Source organism: Peromyscus eremicus, chromosome 9 (genome assembly GCF_949786415.1).
Source record: "Peromyscus eremicus chromosome 9, PerEre_H2_v1, whole genome shotgun sequence".
Lineage (NCBI taxonomy): Eukaryota > Metazoa > Chordata > Mammalia > Rodentia > Cricetidae > Peromyscus > Peromyscus eremicus.
The window spans coordinates 84,865,898-84,891,892 of record NC_081425.1 but is presented as its reverse complement, the minus strand read 5'-3'; the positions used below and the strand labels follow the sequence as shown (position 1 = coordinate 84,891,892).

Genomic DNA, 25,995 nt, shown 5'->3' with positions numbered 1-25,995 from the left:
GACTTCTATGTGTCTCATTAGTCATTTGCCAAAAGGGCTTTGTTGTCTGAGACATGGATTCTCATTAACTCAGTACGTTATGTTTCTACTCTCCAAGATGGACCAATGGTTATCTCAGGACCCTGGGTTATCCCTCTTAACTTTGCAAGCAACTTGACTTCTTTCCTAAGATGCAGATCTGTCAGAGGTGTGGACATCTGAGGGGATTCCGCTGTTCACCCTCTGTCAGTGCATACTGGTAGGGAAATTTAAATTGTCGTGAAAAATATGTAGATCAACTATTCCCAGAGCATCTGTCTCCACTCAGAAAATAGCCAAAAGTGACACCTCCTCCTCCTGGTGCGTTTTGCCCCACGAGCCAGTATTCGAGAAGACATCAGAGATTCCCTAGCTCACAATGCCATGAATATAAACGAAGCCCAGTCTACCTCGCCATGTTGTAAGCCTGACTCTCTTCCGGCACAGCACGGTCTGCTGTCTCCCCGTGACATCATCGCCTCCCCTCCCCATTTGCTCTGCAGACCATCGTTCTTTATTTGAGGAAGCCAGGGCTTCACGAAAGCAGCCATGCTTTGTCTTTGTTTATGCCTGATGTTTTATGTGTTCAGAACAGTCTAGGAAGTCAGTTTCAGAAAGACGAACCATTTTGAAAATTGCTCTTGCTTTTTCTTTTCTTTTTCAATGTTTTGCTTTTTACCCAGTTTGCTCCTGAACTCTTCAAATCGAGATGAACAGGCCTGGTGATGGTTAATCTCCATTGCCAACTTGACTGGACTTGGATTGTTCCACAGTCCTCTCTCTGGCCTATCTGTGAGGGTATTCCCAGAAAGGCTTAACAGAGGAGGAAAGCCCCACCCTGAGTGAAGATGGCACCATCCACAGGCTGGGGCCACAGCCTGAACACACTGGGGGGGGGAGCGAGTTCAAGTCCCTCCGCTTCCGGATGTGGACGGGATGTGACCAGCTGCCTCAGGCTCATTGCCAAACCTTCCCATCACTGTGGGCTGCATCCCCTCAAGCCACAGGCCCCAACAAACTCCTTCTCCTTCAGGCGCCTCTGCCAGGAATTCTGTCACCACAAACAGCAAAGGAACTAATACTGGCCTCCCTCAGTTGAAAATTTGGGAAGTGATTTTTAAAGAAGTCTGTGGCTTACACAGACACAGAATTAATTTAGAGCCAAATGGTTCCGAAGTTACAGACACACAGGCTTAGTTTACGTTCAGTTTTATGTCCTGAAAGCAGGCTTATGGAGAACATTTATTGCCTGACAACATACAAGACCTGCTTCAGAAAAAAACTATTTCAAATATTTTTGTGAGATGTTAGCAAAAGCCTTGACTTCCCAGACCAGTGACAAATGACTTTAACCTATTATTTCAAGCAGGCCCAGGAGGGAGCTTACATAGTAATATATTTTAGACGATTGCCTTCCATCATTTACATACTTATAGAATAAGACATTTAAACATATTATATAGATTTGATTTCTCACTAATACAAACCTAGCTTGGCCAATGGCTATTATGAGCTGGCATAGAAAGGCTGGCCTATTCCAGATCGCCTATACATTCTTTCTAGAACCTGACAGTAGCCCCTACGGGGTCTACATTCTGTAGTTCTCTGAAGGCTCCCTCCACAAGATTGGAACCAGCACTGGTTCCATATGCAGACACACTGATGAGGAAAGTCATCTCAAAGAGGGAAGGATTTGACCCAAGTCACACAAGTCTGCATACAAAATAGTCATCTCCTGCTGGCAAGGAGTATGGTGTGTGTGTGTGTGTGTGTGTGTGTGTGTGTGTGTGTGTGTCCTGGAAAAATGCAAAAATCCCCCTCTTAAGAACTTCCACAGAGTCCCCTGGGCTATCCCCACTTTCCCAGGGCTGGGGGTGGAGGAAGTGGAAGGAGATCTGTGAGCTGAAGATAAAGATAAGTAAACGCCTTAAGAGCCTTCTTCACATGGGTCTCCATTCATTAGCGGATTTCAAGCTACTCTGGGAGGCAGGGAGCAAGACAGGATTCTTTCTGTATTAGGAAGAGGAGACTAAAGATCAGAGTGACTGAAACCCATTCTGACCATGGGATACTGGGAGGGTCAGGTCTGGCCTTCCGTGGGAGTTCAGGAGCCTAAGAAGTCTCCCTTGACCACTCAGACCTCAGCACCACAGGTATGGCAGGTGGGGCCTGCAGTACAGAAGCAGGCTACCACCCAGGGGTACCACTGTGCCCTGGAGAATTTCATGGCAACTCTACGGGACCAGGCACTGGGGTGCCATATACACTGAGACAAACCTTGAGAGTGCCAGGATTTAAGGGAATAGCTTAAAACTGAGGAGTCCATGTTGCTAACAAGCCAGAGTGAGAAGCTAAGACACACCCACCACCCGGACTTCAGACCTAACGGGGTAGTCTTTTCAGTTCTCTGCCCATCAAAGGACCACTTTTCCAAGGACAACCAAATGGCAAGCCACAGCACTAGCTCCAGGCCATTCCAGCTCTTCCCACAGAGCAGCATCAACAGAGATGGTGTCATCCCCACCCACGCTCACAGAGCATGCAGTTCATGAGCTGCAGTCTCACCTTGAGAAGGAAACGAAGCAAAGCAAACAGCATTTTCAGAGACTCGGCCTTCGAATGCCTTAAAAACGTGCAAACGCCGAATCAACTGTGTAGATTAAGATGCAACAGGACGCCCTGGCTATTTGCAAAGGGAGGCACCACAAACACACAAGTCATTGTTTATAAAGGGTTAACAACCAGGCACCGTGGTGTATGCTTACCATCCCAGCACTCTGAAGGCCAAAGCAGGAGGATAGCCACCAATCTGAGATATGGATGTACTGAACAATGAGATGCTGTCTCAAACACGCACGCATGCATGCACACACGCACGCACGCATGCACGCAGGCAGGCACGCAAACAAAACAAAACAAAACAAAGGGCTCAGTGTCAGGCACATCTGGTGTCACTGTCACCTAGTGAGTCCATATTATGATGTCATAATGCATGAGGTCTTGACTGACCTAGGATGGGATGCTTGGAACCCAGTGCTTTTGAGATCACATGTTAGTCTGAAAGTCCCTTAAGGGCTGTGCCACAGAAATGTCTTCTGACATTTTGTGTCCTTCTGGCTCTATAACACCTCTACAATTAAAGTAACAATTCTAAGTTTGCTTAAACAATAGCAAAAAAAAAAAAAAAAAAAAAAAGCAAATGGATAAACAAGAGGGCAGAGGCAGGCAGATTAGTGCAGGGAACCCTTGAAGGTGGTGAGGTGGTGAGGTCTGAGGGCCCAGGCACTCTCCACGTGAGGGCCTCCAGCTCTCCCAGCGACAGCACTTGCTGTACAACTTGAGCTGCAGTCTGGGCCCAAGGCTGGAGTCTGTAGCTCAGACACCTTGGCACCCCAGGCCTCGGGCCCAGAGCCAGGCCATCGTCAGGAACTGGAAGGATACTAGCCCAAGAGGCTCTGCAGATCCAGCGCTGACTCCACTCAGAGCCTGGCTCAGCATTTCTTACCCAAGTGGCTTGGGGGGTTAGAGGGGAGGAAAGGGAGTGTGCACCCCCTAGGAGTCTGAGTAGATCACAGACTGACAGCTAAACTCACCAGGACGTCTTAGGTTTGCTTTTGACATCAAAGCATCATCTGCTTTCTCCTTCATAGTTTTCTTTTAATATAAAAATAATGCCTTTCAAAACCTTGTTTTTTTTCTTCAAGGTACATTTCAGTAAACTGTCTGGTGAGGACGTGTGCTGTTTTTAACCCTCTAGCTTTGGGTCCCTCCTACAAGGCTTCACGCTGAACCCCTGTCATTATAATGGGATGTCCCTGCCTCCATCTTCTGTTTTTAGCTTTGTTAAACACCTCACGATTTGGCTGGCTTGTATCTCTGCTTCATCGTGCTGGGGCAACAGTTCCTGCTCAGAGAGGGGGAACTAAAGATAAGGCACGTCACTGGCACTGTTAAAATTAGTGGTTTCCATGGCCTCCGTCAGTTTAGTTGGGTTCAGGAGACATGGGGCGCCAAGGAACTCACAACACAGTTGCAGCTGCTGGCCTTGTTTGGGTAGTTCCTGTGGCAACGTTTCCCCAATTATAACTGCCACTCTCACCATGCTGACCCCAACTTCAGGCCACAGAGGCTCAAGAGGAGGATGGTCTTGTAGCTGGGCATGGAGGCTCATGCTTTTAATCCCAGCACTCAGAAGGATCATTTGGAGTTCAAGGCCTGTCTGGGCTATATGGTGAATTCTACACTAGCATGGGCTACAGAATTAAGACCCTGTGTCACAAACGAAAGAAAGAAAAAGAAAACGAAAATAAATGATCAAGCCAGGGAGGAAGGCCTTTTAAGGTTTACAGTCTGTAGAAGGGAGCTGAGGTAGGTGCTGGGTGCTGTCCCCTCAGTTCAGATCCCACGCCCTGTTCCTCTCACTGGTGGAGGGAGGGAGACACACTGCTCCTGAGCCACTTCTAGATAAGGGACTTGCATGACGGTGTTTTATGGTGCAGAACTGACCCCACTCAATCCATGGCAAGGCAGGTTTGGAGGAATGTGAAGGAAGGAATCCAGATGGATAACTGGGCTCTGCCTTCTGCTCTGCATCTCCAGGAAACAAGAAAAAGCTGACTTTACTAACTCAGCCTACAGGACGGCATCATGTCTGAGATACAGCCTCTAAAAGATAAACTCACTTAGGACCAAGTCGATCAGTGTGATTTCCTGAGAATTCCTGGGCTCAATGCAATGACTAGGGCCAGAGGGAGGGGGCATGAGTACCTTCTGGGCTGCTCAGGGCAATGGCTGTGTGCTGGAAGTGATTGTGTGTATGAGTTGTTTTGTTTTGAGTTAAAAGTTGGCTATTTTATTATTCCTTAAAATTTCAAATTGTACAGACTGTAAACATTAGATGTCTAATTCTTAAGACAAAGCATTTTTAGTAACCTCACTTAAAACTGAGTACAATTCTTAATTAGATATTTTATCTTAACTATAATGCAATAACACAAATAGAATTAAATAAGTAAGACTCTAATGATTAGAAACCCATAGTATTTTTCAGGCCAAAATCAATCTCCCACTTGGGGAACTGCTTTTGAGAGAGCCCTCAGCCCACTTTGATGGGGGTACTCCACTGCCTGGGGTACCTCAAAGATGTCGAGATTCACATCTACTCATGGGGCCTTTGGAATACCATCTCCCACCACAGTAGGGCTCAGCCTTGGGCTCTTCTCAAGCCCATCTCCCCTCAACCTAATACACGGAGGGTAAGTACAAAGGCAAACATTAAACAAGATGAACTTTTAGCATGGTGACCAAAGGATGGGGCCAATAAAGCCACAGGGAACATGTGTGTAACAGCTGAACATCATTCTGTATTAAGAAAACATGAAAGCTGAATCAGAGGCACAACTCACGTAGTGACAGCAGTGACCAGTCAAGCTACTCAAGGGTCCCAACCTCAGGAAGGCTGGGTTTGAAACTGCTGGGTACTTATGTACTAACCTAGTCTTTACCAGAGACTCTGAAACACCACTATTTATAATATGCTGAGCGTGACTAAAGAGGGCCAGGTCATGTACTAATGTAATGAAACCCACAAGAGATCAAAGTCCCTCTCTGGGAGAGACCAAGGCTAGGAAGCCTTTTATTTGCTTGGAATTCCCCTCTAAGGGAAAGATTTTCATTAAGTTAACAGTGCTCGGCAAGCGTCAGAAACACAGAATCTCACAGACAGATACAGGCAGAAAGAATCACAGTTCAATCCAAAAGCAACACACAGAGGGGACATCAGAGTCCAAAGGCATGCAGAGAAGCCACCGGGGAGCAGCTGGGAGACACAGGGCTGCCTCCCACGTGGCAGCGGGAGAGTGTACAACAGGGATCCAACTGCTTACCCACTAAGGACACCAAGAACCAGGTTAAGGACGAAAAATGAGCCAAGGATGATCAGACTAACAAAATACACCCATGGCCATTCCCATCCTATTGCATCATTTACCTGTAAAATGTAAGGAGATCAGTTATCAGTAATCCATTTACTAAAGAACAGAGGCCCGGTTGCAGCTGCAGGACCACTCAGGGCTTTGGTTGAAGGTTAGTGTTCTAAGGGAAGGGCTTGAAGGAGTGGGGGTCCTTGCATTGTTTTCCTCAGGGTAGGGCAAGCCCTAAGGCTGAAGTCTTCAGGAAGGGACTCTCCAAAGTCAGCCTAGACTACTCATCTGGCTACAGTTTTGTGCCAATTAATAGGCATTATATTTGGATCCAGATCAAGAAAGCAATTATAAATGTATCTCATTTTAGGACAGACAAAAGGTCAGGCAAGGGAAATTATTTAAATCCCAAGACACAATACTGATTAATTCATTCCTGGTCAATAATCTCTCCATGGCTCTCTTTCATGACAGCTGGTGAAGTTCCAGGAAAGAGCTTGGTTTGGGAAACCTCAGCAGAAGCGAGAGCAATACAAAAGGAGAGTACCCACCCACTGGCCCCTCTAGCAAAGCCTGTGTGGTCTTGGCAACTGTCCTCAGGACTCTGCTTTCAAGATGAAAGAGATGTAGCTTACCCGCTCAATACACCAAGTACAAGATTTAGTACGAAAAATGACCCAAAGATGACGAGACTCACAAAATACACCCAGGGCAATTCAAATCCCATAGCATCATTCATCTGTAAGAAACAAGATGGGCTCATAGGCGTGGGTTAATAGGAGAATCTAACAAAGAGAGAGGGTCACATTAGAGAGGACATTCTATACATTGAATTAAACATTTACTTAACGGAAGTCAGAGACAGCAGCAGCCAGCAGACATTCATTACATACTCCCAGCATACACAGGCACACAAGCATGCCTGCACACACCAAAGAAGACTCATGGAGGCTTCAGGCTAAACAGCAGGTCCTGGTCCCAGGCAGGGAAATGAGCTGAGATCTGGCTCCATCCCAGGACCCTGTCCTGACGAGCATCTTCCAGGGGAAGGCTCAGTAGAGGGTAGAGCTAGTGTTTTCCTGGATCCTCATGGCTGCTCCACCCCGAGTGTTAGCCCTAACTGCTTTTAAAGTTGGGTGGAAGTCTTAATTAGAGAGTCAAGCCTGTTATATGTGACTCTATAAACTCTTAAAAAAAACCAAAGAAAACAAAAACAAAACACTAGCTGGGCATGGTGGCACATGTCTTTGATCCAGCACCTGGGAGGCAGATGGACCTCTGTAGTTCAAGGCCAGCCTGGTCTACACTGAGAGTTCCAGGCCAGTCAGCTATACAGTGAGACCTGCTCTCAAAATAAATAACTATATCTAAAATAACTACCATCTATTTGAAGGTAATCATCCCATCTATCTACCCAAGGATGCCTGGCCCACCTCAGATTTGGATTATCTGCAGCCTGTGAACACAATACTACTAAATAAACATGGAAACAAGACTATGTTTCTGAGGTTAACAGCTGCCATGTGTTTGGGATGCTTTGGGAATGGGTTTCTCTCTCAGCTGCACCCACTAAAAGAGCCTGGCTTGAACTGCAGTCTTCTCCACCCCAACTCTGTGACCTGACAGGTGTTCAAAAAGCCAGAGAAGCAGCTGACTGCTCACTCAGGCATGGCCTTCTTGTCAGGGATGGTTTGGGAGTCAGCTGCTTGCACAGAGGTGTGTGATGGGTCACAGCTGGATGGAACTTTCCAGCAGCACAGGTCAGTGTTCAATGGGACAAACTCTTCCTTGAGGAAGGAGATGTTAAGATGTTAGCAATGAGGTAACAGAGTAAATGACTCCAGGCCCTGCTCTGCAAGAGCACCCTGACTCTTCAGCCAGTCAATAATCCAGACAGGCCAATCGCTCTTCCTGGCAGGTGCAAACCCTTAGGGTTTTTAAGCCCTGTGCCTTTTTTGCACATTATCTGCTTCCAGGTTTTAGCTTTACAAAAAGAGGCTCATGCATTTCACAATGTTTGCCTCGTGCAGAAGCCAAACAGGAAAAGGGAACATTAGAAGAAAAAAAAAAAAAACAACCCCTAACATCTGCTGCTGAAATCTAGGGAGAGGGCATTAACTCCCCTATGAAACACCTGTTCGGCCACATGAAAACCGATGTGTTTAATAGAACCCCTATCCATCTGCACATCGGCAATTAGAGGAATGAATGAGCCAGGGCCATGGCTCCAATTGTTGATCTAATTAAGCTGGATAAACTAATTTCAGCAGGAAGGCAGAGGGTAATTCTTCCAAAGCAACTACACCACCAAACTTATTTAAAAACCCACATGCAGGGGGATGAAACAGGCTGCCTGGTGTGGCGGACAGAGCTTCGGCCTTGGATCGACACCTGGGACAGCCATTTCTAGCCTCTGCTGGAGCAGGGTGTGTACATGGCAGAGGAGCGAGTGAGCCAGGGCAGGGCCCCTATTAGACACCTTACTCTTGAGACTGGCCAAGTCTGCTGACCAGGCCATCTGCCCCACCTGCCCTCCTGAGGCCTCAGCAGCATCGGAGGCGGGCTGTGTGACAGCTGCCGCGGGAACGTCTCATTTAAGAAATGAAGACGCCTCGGAATTTCTTGGGAGGTAGGTGCTTTGCAGACTCGCATCTTCTCAAGTCACTGTCACCCAGAAGGACAGCTGAGGGGGACTGAGGGGAGGCAGGAGCTAGGCACAGCCAACTGGAGCATCTCCTCTCTTTGCCAGAAGAGAGGAAAGTTAAGCTCTCGGGGCCGGTCTTTCTCCCCACACACCTGCTGCGGAGCTGAGTCCTGAACAGGGGGGAATCACAACTTCTGGGCTGGCTCCCCAAATACCCACATGGAAGACATTATCTGCTCAGGGCTGCGTATCTGTCTGCATGTTCTTCATCAACAATGAAGACACCAGCATGAACGAAAGCACTTCAATTTAGATTAATTTTTAAAGTATTTATGTCAGTCTCATCATAGAGGGCCACCTGGCACCCAAGACAATTTCCTATTTCACTTCAGTTTTCTCTTATTTTGTTTATTTGTTTGTTTGTTTTTATGTATTTATTTGGTTTTTCAAGCCAGGGTTTCTCTATGTAGTTTTGGTGCCTGTCCTGGAACTCACTCTGTAGCCCAGGCTGGCCTTGAACTCACAGAGATCCTCCTGGCTCTACCCACCAAGTGCTGGGATTAAAGGCGTGCGCCACCACTGCCCGGCTGCTGCTGCTGCTGCTGCTGCTGCTGCTTCTTCTTCTTCTTCTTCTTCTTCTTCTTCTTCTTCTTCTTCTTCTTCTTCTTCTTTTTTTCTCTTATTTTAAAGGCTTAACTGCCCATGTATGCCTCAAGTTAAAGGAAAGCATAAGGGTTTTTGGTTTTGCTAACTCTCGGAAAATGTTGGAGTGCCTCAGAGCATAGACTGTGGGAAAGGCAAGCGTGGCTGCTTGGGCACAGAAGAATTTCCCAGGTGCTTTGACTGAGAGACGCTGTCATGGGATGGAGTACTTCTAACTAAGGTCTGTCAGCCAGCACCTCCACAGCCCTGTGCACCCCTGAGGAAAAAGCTTGGTGCTAACAAGAGGCCATAGAGGACTCAGACAGCACTCTCCTAAAACCAATACTTTGACATTAATTTGCTACATTCAAAACATTTCCTCTGAAGCAAACAAATAAACAAAATCCTCAAAGTTGAAGGAAAAAAGAGCATGTCTATAAGAGGCTAATTGTGCATCTTGTAGACGAGGACATCAAAACCCAGAGGGATCCAGAAACCTGCCTTGTCCAGCTTTTTCTCTGCCCTGCACACTGTCTCTATGGACATCTGCGGGAGCTGAGCAGCACTTTAAATACACTGTGGAGCTCACTTTATGAAAAGTCTACAATATATTTCCCCAGCAGCAGTTCATGATCCCAACTCCCCACATCTCCAAATAGCTCTGCTCCAGGTGTGTGCCTTTGTGCACATCCCTGTCCAAGACCCTGCCAGACATTTGCCAGAAACTCTTTTGAGAATTATGGCCTAAGTGCACTGAAGAACACAGACTAAATATAAACTTGTCTAGATGCAAAGACTTTGTCCACCATATACAAAACCCTCAACATTGAGAAATTGGTTTTTCAATTGAGATTTGAAACTGGATTTCCTTTCTCTTCCAAGAGAGTAGATAAAAACACTCAGGCACAGCCCATCTACACCGGTGAGGCAATGGGCTCAGTCCAGTGGGTTCACGAGTGGCAACAGTCCTGTGTATTTGTTGAGCACTCACTTTAGGCCAGGCTTTGTGCTGGACAGAGATGTTCTGTTCTGGGACACAGCTGTGTGGCTTCCAGCTGACTGTGGCCCATAAAGTATTAGGAAAGTTTAGTTCCTTGGCTCCTGCCTATCTTTATGATGAGCTAATAAATGCAATCAACAAGTGATTAAAAATAATCCTGATGTGTTTCAGACAGTAAGGTCTTAAAGAACACTCTAGAAGACATGACTCAGCTGCCCTCTAGTGTTACAGAAGGATCCATAAACCACTGGCAAGTGGAAGAATAAGAAGGAAAGCATACTGGGTTCCAGTCTAGGCCAGCTGCCCCTCAACTGTGACCTACCTGAAGGCCAAATCTACTTTTCTTTTATATGAGTCTCAACAGCTAAAAACGGACTTCATGTTTTTCGATTGTTGTGGGCATGGGGGTAGATACAAAGGAGAACTCTCTATGATATGTGAAAGCCATAGGGAATTCAGATTTCAGGGCCCATAAGTGAAGTCCAGCCAAGACAGAGCCACATCTATTCAATTATGCTTACTCCATGGCTGGCTCCAAGCTCAATGGCTAAGTTGATGGCTGGGATGGCGATCACATGCCTGCAAGGCCTAACAATTTACTCTTAAGCCCCTTATTAAAACGTTCACAGGTCCCCGCCCTTAATCAAAGACTACAACACTTGTTGGAAGACCCTGGGGATGCTCACGGGTCTCTTTATACGGCACTGTCTCCATCTTCAAGATCTCAGATCTGCTATGAAGTGATAGAGACTAGAGTAACGTTGAGGAATTACATGTGCTCCCCCATTATAATAAAGGTGTTATGTAATTCAGAGACTGTAATTAAATTGTCCAATTATTAATTACGTTATTGTCATAGCAACAATAAAGATCATTTCATCATCACAGGTGATACTTAAAAGTTCTAAAAAAATAAATAAATGGAAACTGGTGTTTCTAGGTGCATGATGTTTTCTCCTCTTCGGTCACACACTCCTGGAATTTTCTCTGCATGGTAACAGGACAATTGCTGTGAGAGAACTGATGTGCAAAAATATAAGATAAACTAGAAAATTGTCCATTAGTCAAGGCATGTTGGATCGTCATCTGGCAACTCACCAGGACAATAGAGAGAAGACAAGGTTAGACAGTCACAGACTTTTACTTCTTTTAAAAATGAAAAAAAAACTGTTCTCTCCTGTTTGGGGGAGGGAAAAGGCAGAGCTTGGGCTTTGGGGATGATGTGCTCTATTTATCAGCCATTTCAGGGGAAGGTTGGGACTGAGGTTTTGCTCTGCTCAGGAGCTGCAGTTTAGGGGACAGGAGTGAATGCCAACAGTTCACCCAACCCTGGAGCTCTGTGGCTGACAATGCCTGTCCTTTCTCTCCATGAGAAGGTACTGCTTGTGGCTATAATTAACATTTGTGTCTACAGAGACACATGCACAGTCACACACACACACACACACACACACACACACACACACACTCCTACAACAATCAGTAAAAGGGATGAAGGACAAACAGGCTGTAGCAAGTTGGTGATGCTCATTCTCCACTTAACAGAATATACAGTTGACCCTCAGCATCTGCAGGGACCAACCACAGCCAAAGCTGCTGAAGCCCCTTCGATAAAACAGCACAGTATTTGCATATGACCTATATCCACATGCCCCCATATTCTTTAAATCATCTCGGGACTATGTTTAATTCCTAACAGCACGTGAATAACCATTATACTATTGTTTAGGGAGTAATTACAAAACAAGCCTGGACATAGTCAATGAGGATGCTTTTTTCCCCTAAATTATTTTCAATCGGCATTTGGTTCAATCAGACGTGGATTGAACCTATGGATGGAGGATCCGCAGATACGGAGGGCCAGCTGTAAAGGACCGCCTACAGTCTCACAAGCGTAGAGTTCACCGGTGAAGGGAAGCAAACCCACGGCTAAGCATCAGATGGTGCATTCTCTGAAGGTAGAGAGTGATAGGAAACACTGTCAAGTTTAGGATTTAGAAACTATCAGAAGCCGCTTCTCCGTTTCTAAGCCTCTTAACCAAGAAGCTGCCTAGTCAAGAAATACTGTTAATATCCTCTAAAGCAGTGGTTCTCAACCTTCCTAATGCTGCGACCCTTTAATACAGTTGACCCCCACCACCACAAAATCATTTCCTTGCTATTTCCTAACTGTAATCTTGCTACTGTTATGAATCACAATATAAATAGCTGATATTTGATTCCCCCTGGGGAGGGGGTTGTGACCCACAGGTTGAGAACCACTTCTCCAAACAACAATTGACAGGGTTTGGATTTGGGCTCAAAAACTACATGCTACTGTATTTCCCAGCAACTCATCTACTATGGGGTAAAAATTATTTCTACATTTCTGTGAGCTTTAAAAATTCTGCCTATACACAAAGTCACTTGGGGAAATGGTTGCTGTACTTTATTTACAGTCAACCTTCCTGGCTCTGCCAATGAGAGGGATCAGACCCTGGTCACCAAGAGGTTAGTCACCCGTTCGAGGGTCAACCAGCCCTACACTTTGACTCGTCTAACATTCCTGCCAGAGCGCTTTGGCTCAAGAGAGTGAGAGAGAGAGTGGAGGCAGGACTTGCTCTGGCCTGGCTGACAGTGATGCTGGGGATACGGGAGGGAAGTGGAAACGGAGAAAAATTAATGGTGAGCTGTGGTCTCATAAAGTTATGGATGCATGAAAGGGGCCTGGCTGTGTTCCCCGCCTTCCCTTTAGGATCTAGTAAAATAACTGCCTTTATGTATAGACTGGGAGTCTAGGCGCCTCTTCCTTAGGAAATGTTGCTCTAGATTGCTCAGTTTAATCAGGACAGCCACGGCCTCCAGAGTTCCCAGAAGGGATTAGTGGGCAGGAGCAACCACAGGTAAGAATAAGTCCCCCAGCAGCACTGGGGAGGTGAAGGCCTCCAAGGCCAGGAGCTAAGGCCATGCAGCAGCCTTCCAGGGCTGGGGCATTCCGCTAGAGCAGGGGGGGGGGGCTCACCAAGTGAAGAGAGGGCCTAAGTCTGCTTCCCTTCACAAAGAACTGACCTCCAGGGCTCCGTTCTCAGCCAACTGCTCTCACCAAGGGAACAACATGCTGTGAACGCTCCTTGAGCTGCTTACCCAGTAGAGCACATCTGTCCAGCCCTCCATGGTGATGCACTGGAACACAGTGAGCATGGCAAAGGCAAAGTTATCAAAGTTAGTGATGCCTCCATTGGGGCCAACCCAGCCACTCCTACACTCCGTGCCATTGGCGGAACACTGGCGTCCATTCCCTGAGAACGCACATGGAGCTGGGTCCTCTTCAGCTACGATATCTACAGAGAAGGAAGCAGAGGACCATTCAGAAGGGAAATACCAGGACTCTTGCTAACCCAACACCAGCACCTTTACCACCTCAGAATCTCAACTGCCCCCTGAACTCCACTCGGAACAGCCCCTCGCCAGTGGAGTTCCGTTTCTTCCGGACACCCACCATCCATCGCTCTGCACTCACATCTGCAGTACCTTTCCTGGGCTGACAGAATGGGGTTTCCTGCTTTACCCCATGCAGGCTGCCCATCTTATCTGCTAGGACACATTCCATAGGCAATCAGGATGGAAAAGGAGAATAAATTCCCATTTAGCCTCAACACAATTCACACACAAAGGGAGAATAGATGGGAGGAAAAGGCTCAGGAGACCAGCACCTCCCCCAAACCAAAATGTTTTCATGTTTGGTTAATAATTGCTGTCGCTACTCACCTGAGTCAGCAAAAAAACATGTTTTGTGCATTTTTCCAATAAAAAGTTCCAATCCTATAATAGCATAGATGATAATTACAAATAATACCAAAAGGGCTATGTGAAGGAGAGGGACCATGGCTTTTATAATGGAGTTCAGAACAACTTGTAAACCTAGGAGAAAGAAAAATCCACTTGTGAGTTAGGAAGACACTTCAGATATATCATGAATATAATCCCGAGAGATGCTTGCTCTATTTATGACATACAGCACTAAAATGTGGAGCTATTTCAAAGCTGCTAATTAATACTAAGCCTAGATCTGAGATGAGATAAAAAGAGACTCTTAAAGATCATTTAATCCAACTCCTTCACTAGACAGCTGTGAAAAACTAAGGCCCAGAGAGGAGTAGCCAGTAATAAAATTATTTATTCACTTATGTATTTTTTATATCCATTTAACAGGACCACCCAAATATGCAAAATATGCTTTGAGTAATATAAAGATGAATTATACAAAGCCGCTCTCTCAAAGAGGTGACAGTCTAGAAGGAAACATAAGAATTTAACACAAATTGCTCTCAGGTAGTATGCAAACACTGTACGAGAAACAGCAAATGGAAAATTAAAGAGGAATACAGCACTGGCACCGAGCAGGGTGAGGACAGAGGACCTGAAGTAGTTTCCCTCTTGTCTGGGCCTGAAGATGGACACCCACAGGGAGGCTCCGGCAGAAAACCCAACAGAGAAGTAAGCAGTGTACAGTGTGAGCTGGGGTGGGGTGTCATCCCAACCAGTCATAAAGGCCATCAGCAAAGAGGCCACAGCCATGCTATGCTGGGTTTTGAATCTGGGTTTGGAATCAGACCTGAGTCCGCCGGCAAATGTTGCCTCAGGGAGAGCAAGTGGACAGCAATCAGCTTAAAAGGCAGAGGGGCTTCCTGGCTCAGTGCTTAGCAGCTTACCCTCTCCCCACCACTCAAACATCAGCTTCTACATGGTTACTCGCTCCTTTTCTCTTTCTTCCCCTTCTTATTTTCCCAAGGTTTATGCAAAGACAGAAAGAAAGAACAGAAGAAGCTAAGCTACTTAGAGTTAAAACAAAGCAGCAGCCGGAATAAGGCAAGAAAAAGAAAAGAAGCCCTGGACGCTACAGTCGCCTGTCTCCCCTGGTAAACGTGTGGGAAGAGGCAGGGGACAGGCAGGACGGGAGGCTGACAAGGGGTCTTCAAGCCCAGCAAGACCCTGTCTCCATAAAGCTTTCTTTGTGGCTAAAATTCAAGGCCTGTCTTTAAATGTTCAAATGGTTTCTTTTGAAAACAAGACTAAAAAGATGATTTTTTAAAACTTTTGTCTCTTGCAGGCAGTAAATGGGGGGCGGGGAGCATTGGCTCCCATATACATGGGCAGAGTCTCTTGGCTGCTATTCTGATGTTTTCTTTTCTATTTTTTCTGTTTTTAGACACGGAGGAGGCCATTCTAAGGCACTCTCAAACTCGGCTGCAGCGAGCCATTTGTCTCGGGAATGTATTTATGTTTAGGGGAACTACTGTGTTTCAGATCGGCCAAACTCCTGAGATAACATCGCGTTGTATCACAAACTGAGCACATATGCTTTCATTACATTTAGCTCCTTAGGACATCATCAACATGCACACAGCGCAGGCATGAAAAGGCTGCCATGCCCGGGCGAGGAGTCCTGGGTCTGGCCCTGTGCGGCTTCTCATTAGCTGTGAGAGGTCAAAAGCCACTGCCTCCTAATTAGCCTCACTGAGATCCTCTGAAAGACAGTGAGAACCAGCCAGAGGGTCTCCGGTGCTCTTTCCCATTTTTATGGTCTTGGATTCTAGTTTTGTTCTTTCTTTTGTTTAAGACAGGGTCTCACTATAATATCCTGGCTGTCCTGGAACTCGCTCTGTAGACCAGGCTGGCTCCAAACTCATGGAGATCTACCTGCCTCTGCCTCCCGAGTGCGGGGATTAAGTGTGTGCACCGCCACACCTTGTGCCCTAGATTCTGATAATTTTTTAATGTGCTGGTGGGAAGACTCCACCGGTAAATGAGTTTGCTGCCAAGCCTGATGATCTGAGTCAAGGTAAAAGGGAAGAAATGACTTCTTCAAGCTGCCCTCTAACCTGCACAGTATGTGCCATGACACCCATGCATGAGTACGTGTGCGTGCCTGTGTGCGTGTGTGTGCACAAATAACAAATGAAATACAATTGAAAAATAATTCCACATGACTCAACTATGCCCCTGTGGAATGCACTTGTTTTTCCCTTAAGGACTATCTACTCGGGTGCACATGAAAATTATATTCTGTGAAACAGCCTCAATCTTCAGGAGTGAGAAGACAATGCTTTTTAAGCATAGCCAAACGTTCCCGGGCATTTTCAGTGATTTCAGGTGCTGGAGAAGAAATCACCAAGCCCGCATCTGAAAATAGCATAGCCTGTAAGTCCCCATTCCTCTCTCCCAAGCCCATTTGGATCTGAGGCAAATATTGCCTGACAAATCAGCTAAACGACAGGCTGAAGGTCAGAGCTTCGTTTCTCTCTGGTGACCCGTAAGAGAGCAAGGCACAGACCAGCACAAACTCAAACAGCCCTGTGTCTTAGAGGAAGGAAGAGCAGAAGACCGTTCTGCAGAGTTTGTGGAGTGCTAACCCTTCTGTAGGAACCTCCTTAGCCCTAGGAGCCAAAGCCAGGCCTGGCCCGTTGGGAGAGTTTTCACTGGCAGGGGCCTCTCACACACACGAGAGCCACAGTTCCGCGTCTGCACGCAGCACACGCCGGAGGCAGGCTGGCCTGCCATTTGCTCTTGAGGGGAAAAGGCTGTCATGGTTACTTTGAAATTAGATTAAGCTGTGACAACCAAGTCTGAAGGAGCATATTTGCTCACCAAGCCTCTCATTTCATCATGTTACACTTAGCAGTGCCAGCCATTGCCAAGGTATTTCTAGTTCTCTCAATTGCTTCCAGACAGTTCTGTGGTTTTTGACTTGCACTGATCTTTTTCAATGAAAATAAATGAACCATCTGGAAAAATAAGTACACTTAAAACACCACTTCCTACTTTTTAAATGTTAAATTTGGAAATGTAGTATTTTTTTTTCCAGAGGAGTTTCGTGCGTTCTGAGTGCCTAAGGTTTAATAAAACTTCACGAAGACAGTCTGGGAGGAGAAGAATCAGTGTTCTGATGGCTTTATGAGCTGTGGAAAGCGGGTGTAGCCAGCAGGCCTGTATCCTTGCTCCAGCTCTGAGTAGCCCACCCCCTCAGAAGCACCAGTGCTAGCACAGGTATGAGTCCGTCTACACTCTCAAGGCCCCAGAAAATACAGTCTTACCAACGGCAGAGCTCGTGAGGCAAAGGCCAAGCAGGTTTCCTCAGGAAGGGGCTTCCCTCCCAACCCAGGTGAGCCTCAACGTGCCCAGAGGTCAGAGTCAGAAGGCAAGCAGGGCCAGGCACTGACGGACAGGGTAGGGTCTACTGGAAGGCACCAGTCCCCCTCACACTCCTGCTAGGGTCTTCCTTCATGGTCTTGAGGGGTTCTCATAACACCATCACACAGGGCAGTGCTGTGCTCTATACACAGGTGTGCACAGTGGCAGGTCCGTTCCTCTTCTCAGAGAGGGACGGGTGTCATCGCGAGTGGTGGGGCCCATTGGGGTCTCCAGAAGCCCAGCCCCTCCCCCATCGCTCCCCACTCAGCCCTCCGACTTCAATACTGCTACCACTTCTAGGTGAGGCAGGCTTGGGAAGAAAGCCACAGGGCACCATCAGAGTGCAGAACTGGACGGGAAACTAGGAAGTCCAGGCCTCCTACTGCCACCCAGCCTCTTCTCATGAAGAGACTTCTGAAAAGCCATGGCAATAAGCACCATCCGTTCCTCTTTCGGGAATGTCCCAGACAGCCATGGGGATGCTGCGAGTCCTCCAGCACCAAGGAAGGCCTACTGCGGCTGGGCCCCTACCAGGCACAGGGCAACTCACCTCGGAGCACCGTTTCCTGATCCTGAGACCCACCCCACAGGGGAAAAGCAGTACTTCTAGTGGGTAGGAAGCAAATGGCTTACTGGGCACTCCTGATACAAGTCGAAGTGGTCTTAGCACTCGGAAGGCACGGAGAGCTTTGACGTCAAAGCCTCCTGATTTGCCACTGGAGTGGTTCCCGCCTTCTGTTTCTTTGGTTAATTGTTCCAAAATTACACTAAACAATCTGGAAGAGGAAGGAGAGGAACACGTGTTAGTCTGTCATCCAGGTAAGCTACGCGGGGTGATAATAGCAGTTATTTTTGAACAAGCGCTAATTCTGGGCGGCGGCGAACTAAATACAAGGAAGCTAAATAAAGGCCAAGAGCCTGGCCACGGAAGCCCAGCCTGCCCTGCTACCTGAAGGACCTCTGACACGGGGTGCTCAGACCTGTGTTCATGCCAACAAAGCAACCAGAAGCAGGGACTCACTGAGGCTCCCAAGAGAACAAAGGGCACTTGATGACAATGGTCTCGGTGGCTGTGCTTCTGAGCCCAAACTGTACTTCCCATCCGCCACTACGCTCACCCTCACAAAAGCCCGCTCCCACGGCATCACCGAGACCCCGTGACACACATGTGGAAACCAAGTTGACAGGAAAGGCTCATCTGCCCAAAGTAGGGCCACCAAGGGCAGAGCTAACGTTTGAATCCAGGTGCGTTGTTGACGAGGTCAAGATGTAGGCTCCATGAGGGTAGTGAGTTTTCATCTGTTCATTTCGTCTGTTTTAGCTCCATTCCTAAAACAGCTCCTGGCACATACGAAGTGCTCAAGAAATGTCTGGACGGCTAAATAGATGGACGACTTCGAAGTCCCACATCTTAATGTGTTACACCTCTCCCAGCGCAGTCGCTGACACCCGCCACCTGCGGCCTCATTGAGGTATTTGTCAAAACACAGTGAATCACAGATAGATGCCAGAGAGCTGTGGTGTGCAAAGGCTAAAAGAGTTATCTAAGGGAAGGCATTAATATCGCCGGTTTCCCTTCTGAAATGGGAGTGATGTTGTATCTGGCAGCAAGGGTAAGTTTTTTTTCCTACTCTTAGGTTTTTCGGATAACGCTATTTTTGGACAGTCTTCTCAGTTGACAGTTATTTTTGCTTTTTTAAATAAATATTTATTCTTTGGAATGGTTGCTCTTTTTTTTCTGAGTAAATAATAAATTTGCCCATTGCAAATAGCATTAACTCTGGCCAATCAGATTGTGGGAATGATTGGCTCCGCAACAAAGAAAAGGTTTCTAAAGTTTAATTAGCAGCCAAAGCAGAAATTCTGCCCCCTCCTTGACAGGCCTCTGGGTCACCAAGACACTAGGTCCATAAAACACAGGGTGGTCTGATTGCTGGCCTGATTGGGCACAGCGCTGTGACTCAAGGGCATTTGTTTTAATAACGGAACAGCAATTAGCAAGGGCCCAGGAGGGGGAACAGCCAGGTCTCTATCTTCTCAAAGCTTCTGATGGGGAGCTAGCTTGAGTTCCGACTGGGGAAACTGATCAAGGTTAGGACAGCTTTCCTATTACGTTGGCTTTTAAAAATGACTGTAAACTTCCGCAGCAAAGCTAATGTTAAAAAAAAAAAAACCAAAAACCTCTCCTCCCAAAACCAAGTTCACAGCTTCGGAGAAACCAAGCGAAAGGAAGAAAGGCAAACTTCAAACTGCAAATGTGGAAGCCACAGGAATGTTCAACCCAAAGGGTTAGGAAAGCAACTCCTGCAGATGGTGACTGAAGACACTGTTCACAGCACGGGGTGACGGAAGACACTGTTCACAAGCACGGGGTGACTGAAGACAGACTGCTCACAAGCACAGGGTGACTGAAGACACTGTTCACAAGCACAGGGTGACTGAAGACTGCTCCCAAGCATGGGGATTTTGCAATGTCATCTCATCCCCCATTCTTCGACAGTGTCCTTGAAAAGAGGTGAAGAATGTCTCTGCTACCACACAAGAGCCTGAGTCAGAGAGACGCTTGCTGCCGCTTGTATTTGGTGTGGGCTGTGAAGCCTCTCTTCTCTGGGACTCAGTTTCCCCCTCAGTAAAATGAGAAAACTTAATCTCAGAGCTCTGCCCTCTCTGATCTCAGATTCTACGGTCTATTCCTCTCCCGCTCCCACCAATAATAATAGTAGTAGTAATAGTAATAATAATAACGCATCATGTACCTCAGCACCTGAACAGATACGCACAGGGGAAGGAAGCAGCGATATGGGGTCCTGGGTTATTACTAAAAGTTTTCTCCATGAGGAGAAAAGGACATGCCCAAACTGACTGAGATCTGGTGCACCAGAATGGGGACACCATGTTCTCCCTCACAAAAGTTTAAGTGAAAAGCTTGAATGCCGAAAATATCTCTTGACTAAGAACCCAGAGAGTGGGGTGAGAGCTGATCCAGACCATGCTTTCTTTAAAGGAAGTAACTTCAGCTACCACAGGCCCCTTGGTCCTTGTGCACTCACATTATTAACAGCTACATGCTAATTTCTTAATGTCTTTTTCAGTGGGAATATTGCCAAAAGTAACATGTCGCTATGGACAGAGAAACAGACTGTAGTTGGAAACTGTAGTGAGTGGGAATGTGACTCAAAGACATCATAATTGTTCTTTTTCTTTTCTATAATTTTTCTTCCGCTCTTGTCCATGACCAACTACAATTTAGTAAGAATTTTACTTCCTGTTTTTTTTTTTTTCGTGGTGGTAGGGACTGGGTTAATATTTTAGATAAATAATCTGTGAGTTTTTTTATACTACGAAATACCATTGAATCTAGCTCTACTTTAAGTTACTTTTATCTTTACAATCAACTTCACCACAGTTTATTTTACATATGAGAAATGCACCTGTTTAAAGTTTAAATTAGCTGGAGTTATGACAAACACAGAAGGAAATGCCACAAACAACCAGGGTCAAGACAGAGGATTCCAGCGTCTCCAGCTCCTCTCTCGGGCCCTTTGCAGCCACCCATGGCTACCACTGACGGACTACTCACTACAGAGGCCTTTCCCTTTCTAGACACTATAGGAAGGAATCCCATGGTATGCCTTTTGCTTATCATATTTTTTGAGATTCACCCAAGTTGTTACATTTGTAAGCTTATCTTACTGTTAAATAAAATACTCAATTAAGTAAACACGTCATGATATTTTTATCAATTTACCTGTTCTGTGGTATAAAGCTATTTTCAGTTTTCTTCTATTTTAAATAAAGTCATTCTGTGGACATGTGTTTTCATTGCTTTGGATAAATACCAGAAAACTAGTAATATGGTCACTTGGTAAATGTTTATAATGCTGGAAGAAGGGGAGGTGTCTTTCTAAGTGTTTTTACTGCTTCCATCTTTAGAAGTGGTACACGAGGGTTTCAATTAGCCCATGTGCTGGCTGCCATTTGGTCTCTTTACACCCAGTGGTCCCAGTAGGCACACAGTGCTGTTACTGTGGTTTTAATCAGCATTTCTTTACTTACTAACAATGTTCAGGGGCTAGCTGGCCAGCCACACGGTTGTTTTTTTTTTTTTTTTAAATGAAGATCCATTCAGATATTTTGCCCATTATGTAGTGTGCTATCTTCTTGAACAGTCCTTTATACATGCTGAATGGATATATCTGACCAAGCCTTTAGAGTATATTTTTTACCCTCTGTGAATATACATTATATACTTTTTTTTTTGCCCTCCATGAACTGTTTTTTTTTTAAACATTTTCTTCACTCTGACTTTTAAAGAAAAGTTTTAAATTTTGGTAAAGCTGATTCTTTTCACTGTCTCTTTAATGGGTGCTGCTTTTGGCCTCTTTGTCTTTTGAGACAGGATCTCATGTGTCCCAGGCTGGCCTTGAACTCACTACATAGCTGAGGAAGCCCTTGATTGAATTCCGGAGCCTCCTCCACCTGTGTAGGGATTTAAGGAGTGCACCCCCAGCACCTGTGCCTTAGAAATCTTGGCCTGCCTGGGAATCATAAAAGTGCTCTACAGTATTTTCTCCTTGAAATTGTGTAGTTTTAAATTGTAAATATGTGTCTATGGTTCATGTGAAGGCAACATTTACATATGGTATGAGGTAAGAATAGTCTTTCATATCAACAAACAGTTGTTTCAGCACATTTACTGGAAACAGTTTCCTTATGCCATTGAACTATCAAGGCATCTTTTTCTCAAATCAATTGATGGCATACACATATGTCTATTTCTAGATGCCCCTCTTTGATTCCATTGATCTTCATGTCAACTCCTAACATCAATATTGCACTATTTTGACTCCAATAACGTTACAGCACACTATAAGATCAGGCTCCAGCTTTGTTCTTAAAGATTTCTTTGGCCAGTTTAGAGTCTGTCTAATTTCCATACAGATGCTACAAAAATCTTGTCAATTTTTCAAAAGCCTGCTAGTATTGAGGTTAGGATTCAATCTACACCTTGATTTGGGAGGAAGTGGAAATGCTAACATTATCAAATCTTCCAACATGCGAGTGTGGTACCGCTCTCTGCTTCTTTGGCTTTCCTTTGGTTCCTCCCATGAAGACATTGCCATTAGTGAGCTATCCACACCTAAATACTTCATCGTTTTTGTGCCATTGTAAATAGTAACATTTAATACTTTCTCTTTCTAATTGCTCAAGGCTAGTATTTAGACGTTCCTATGCTTTTTATAGTGACTTTCTATCCAGAAACACTGTTATATTCATTCAGAAAACTTGATTCTCTATGATTTTTTTAGTCTTAAATTCGCTGAGATTTATTTTGTGGCCCAGAATATTACTCTCTTGGTGAAGATGTCCTAAGCATGTGAAAAGAATAGGTATTCTGCTTTACTGACGGAGCTCTTTAAAAAAGTCAAGGTGGTTAGTAGTAATGTGCACCCCTTCTCCCTGTCCACTACCGTGTCCTCGCCACATTCCAGGACAGAGAACTGGGGTGCACAGCCAGACCCGCTCATCTTTCTGCTCCTTTTTCAGCTCTAACAGCTTTTGCTTCGGGCATTTTGACACTCTGTTACCAGACATTTGAGCAAAGAGGGTTCTTAGATCATCTTGATAAATTCCTTTTATCATTATGAAATGTCTCTGTGTGTGTGCCCAATCACCCCTTTTTCTAAAGTCTACTTGGTTGGATATTGATAAAGGCCCTCTAGCTGTCTTTTCTCTACCTTTATTCACAAATCATTTGTCTTTGCATTAAAGAAAGACAAAGACAGACATTAGAAAGTTGAGTCTTGTTTTTATATACGGCAATCTGATAGACTCATGGTGTTAATTGAGGCTCTGCTGTGTTAAACCTTCCATCTTGTTGTCTGTTTTCCTTTTGTCTTTTCGTCTCTACTTTTTTCTGAATTGACTTTCTTGCTCTTGTGTTTCTTTCTACTGCATTTAGTCTTCACTTTTGCCTTAATATTAATAATTAAAGCTCTGTGTGGCTCGTGTAGGGAAAGTGTCAACAGACGCTTTCTGTGAAGGGAGATGAGTAAACACTCTAGGACTTGCCGACTACAGGATCTCCGGGGCACTGAATCAACTTTGCCATTAAACATCAAGTAGACCAAACAGCCACACATAGAGTATGGATGGGTCACAATAAAACCTTATTTGCCAAAGTAGGTGGCAAGATGCCTAACTAATGTGGAGAAGCAGGCTTAAAGTAGAGATGTTTCTAGGCCTTGGGGTGGAGGGTTGGTAGTTTGCCAATCTAGGAACCAGGGTTTACAATCTACACTTTCATCTGCCCATGATCTATCTATCGTCAAACAGTATCTCACCATTCTAGTGACGATTCTGTCATTTTAAGTGTATACACACTCAACCACAGCCCACAATGACCCTCTCTCTCATCCCCTGTGCTAATGTCAGAATTTTACTGCTACCAAAGGTACAAATGACACAATATGTTGTTGTTGTTGTTTTGTTTTAGACAATTACCTTTTAAGAGATTTTAAAATGAGGATAAATATCTTTAAATTCACCCTGTCTGGAATTCCTCAGTGTGTGTGTGGTGTGTGTGTGTATGTGTGTGTGTGTGTGTGTGTGTGTGTCTTCATTCCTACCCGATGTCTTTTTTTTTTTTTTTCAGCCTGAAAAGCTGTCTTTTAACATTTTTGGATGTTCAAGTCTGTCAGTCATGAAGTCTCAGCTTCGGTTTGTCTAAAAAAGTTTCAATTTTGACTTGGGTTTTGGAAGGAACTTCACTGGATAAGAACTCTAAGCTGACATTTCCCCTAGGACTCTGAAGGTGCATCTGTTGTCTTCTGGCTTGTACTTGAGATATCTTTTCTTCCATTTCCAGATTCTCTTTACCTTTTACTTAACTGTGGTTATGATGCACTTTCCTCTATGGTTTTTTGGATCAAGTTTTGCCAAGCACCTTGAACTTCTGAGTACATTTTCCATCATAGTTGGAACATTTAGAACTATTACGTCAAGGACTTTCTTTTTCTGTCTTCCAGCCCCTTCTTTTCTCTTCCTCCTAAAAACTGTTTACTGATGTATTTATTATGTGTATGTGTATGTACCTGTATGTGTTTTATATGCACCATATGACACAGACACCAGAAGAGGGCGTTGGAGCCCCTGGATCTGGGACTACAGAGCTGGCATGGGGGTTATAGGAACCAAACTCAGGTCCTCTGCAAGAGCAGCCAGTAGTCTTAACTGTTTAGACTTAACTGCCATCTCTTCAGCCTTTCCCTTCTCCTGAGACTCCAAATGTACACATTAGAACATTTGATAATTCACAAGTGAGTGAGGTGTTCATTTTTCCTTAATTATTATTGTTATTGCTATATCTTTAAGTTTCCTGATCTTTTTTTTTTTTTTTTTTTTTTTTTGTCTTTGGTATTGCCTAGTACACTGGTGAGCCAATCTGGGGACCTTTTCATTTCCTTTGTTCTTTTCACAACTTCAAGTTCCATGTGTTTCTTTTATTGTTCAGTCCTTCCCCCACTGTAGTCACACCATAAACATAATCAGAGCTGTTGTTTTAAACCCTTATAAAGTCCCTTGCCATCATCTCTGTGATTTCTGGGTCTGTTTCTAGTCATAGAATCTCCTCTGTTAGTGGCCACACTTCTGCATATATCTAGTATTACCTGATTGCAGGTGAAGTACTTAGAATAATCATCTAAGTATTTAGACTTGATTTTTCCTTTGAAAAGTCTTGTTTCTTTCTTTGTTTCTTTGTTTCTTTGTTTCTTTCTTTCTTTCTTTAGGTAATTAAGTTACCTGCTTATCAGTTCTCTCTCCTTCAGGCTCCTTCTCAAACACTGTTATCTAAGCTTCAAGCTTTACTCTAGAGCAGGGATAGCAGAGTTTTTCTGTAAAGGACTGGACAGTAAATATTTTAAGGCTTTATATCTGGACTCCTCAACTCAATGACTGAATTGACTATGTTACAATAAAACTTTATTTATAAAAGTAGATGGCAGGCCGGATTGACTAGAATTTGGTCCCCTGGCCATAGTTTGCCAAACTCTACTCTAGATCTAGGTTAACTCCATTTTCTGGGGTGTCTACTGACAGTCCAGGGTGTTCAATGCAGTAATTCATTCTGGGTATTTGGATAACAAACACCTTTCAATCTTAGGCAAATTCTGGTTATTATTTATTTGTAGTTTCTGCTCTCAGTCTTTCTCTTTTCCATAACAATCTTCTTTGATTGGCCTCACGGACTGCAGCTTAGTGTCAGTCCAAACTTCAGAGGATCCCAAGGCACATGCACAGAGCTCTCTGACTAGTTGTCTCCCTTCCCATTTTATGTTTCTCAGGTTTCCGGAAGTTTTATATCCTAAACTTGGCTCCCTGTTCCTATGATGTGCTGTTGTGGGAAAATGTTCCATCGGGGGAAAAAAAAAAAAAAAAAGAGCCCAGGTGATCGTAGCATGGAGACACAAGAAATGAAGCCAAGCATCTCCATTCGCTAGTTGAATAAAAGTCCAATGGCAGGAAAGGCACAAGATTCTTTGTTTGTTTGCTTGTTTGTTTTGTTTTTTCGAGACGGGGTTTTTCTGTGTAGATTTGGA

General features: G+C 45.0%; 1 protein-coding gene across 2 annotated transcripts in view; it reads right to left on the bottom strand.

Moving 5' to 3' along the window:
* Cacna1d (calcium voltage-gated channel subunit alpha1 D) overlaps window positions 1-25,995 on the bottom strand; it is a 304,192-nt gene that overhangs the window by 127,312 nt on the left and 150,885 nt on the right. For both annotated transcript variants that reach the window (XM_059273955.1, XM_059273957.1), the window contains exons 5-8: window positions 18,029-18,171; window positions 13,973-14,125; window positions 13,349-13,545; window positions 5,904-6,007 (exon numbers count right to left, since the gene is read on the bottom strand). In XM_059273955.1, the coding sequence (XP_059129938.1) occupies window positions 5,904-6,007; window positions 13,349-13,545; window positions 13,973-14,125; window positions 18,029-18,171 (597 nt within the window). The remainder of the gene's footprint in view (window positions 1-5,903; window positions 6,008-13,348; window positions 13,546-13,972; window positions 14,126-18,028; window positions 18,172-25,995) is intronic.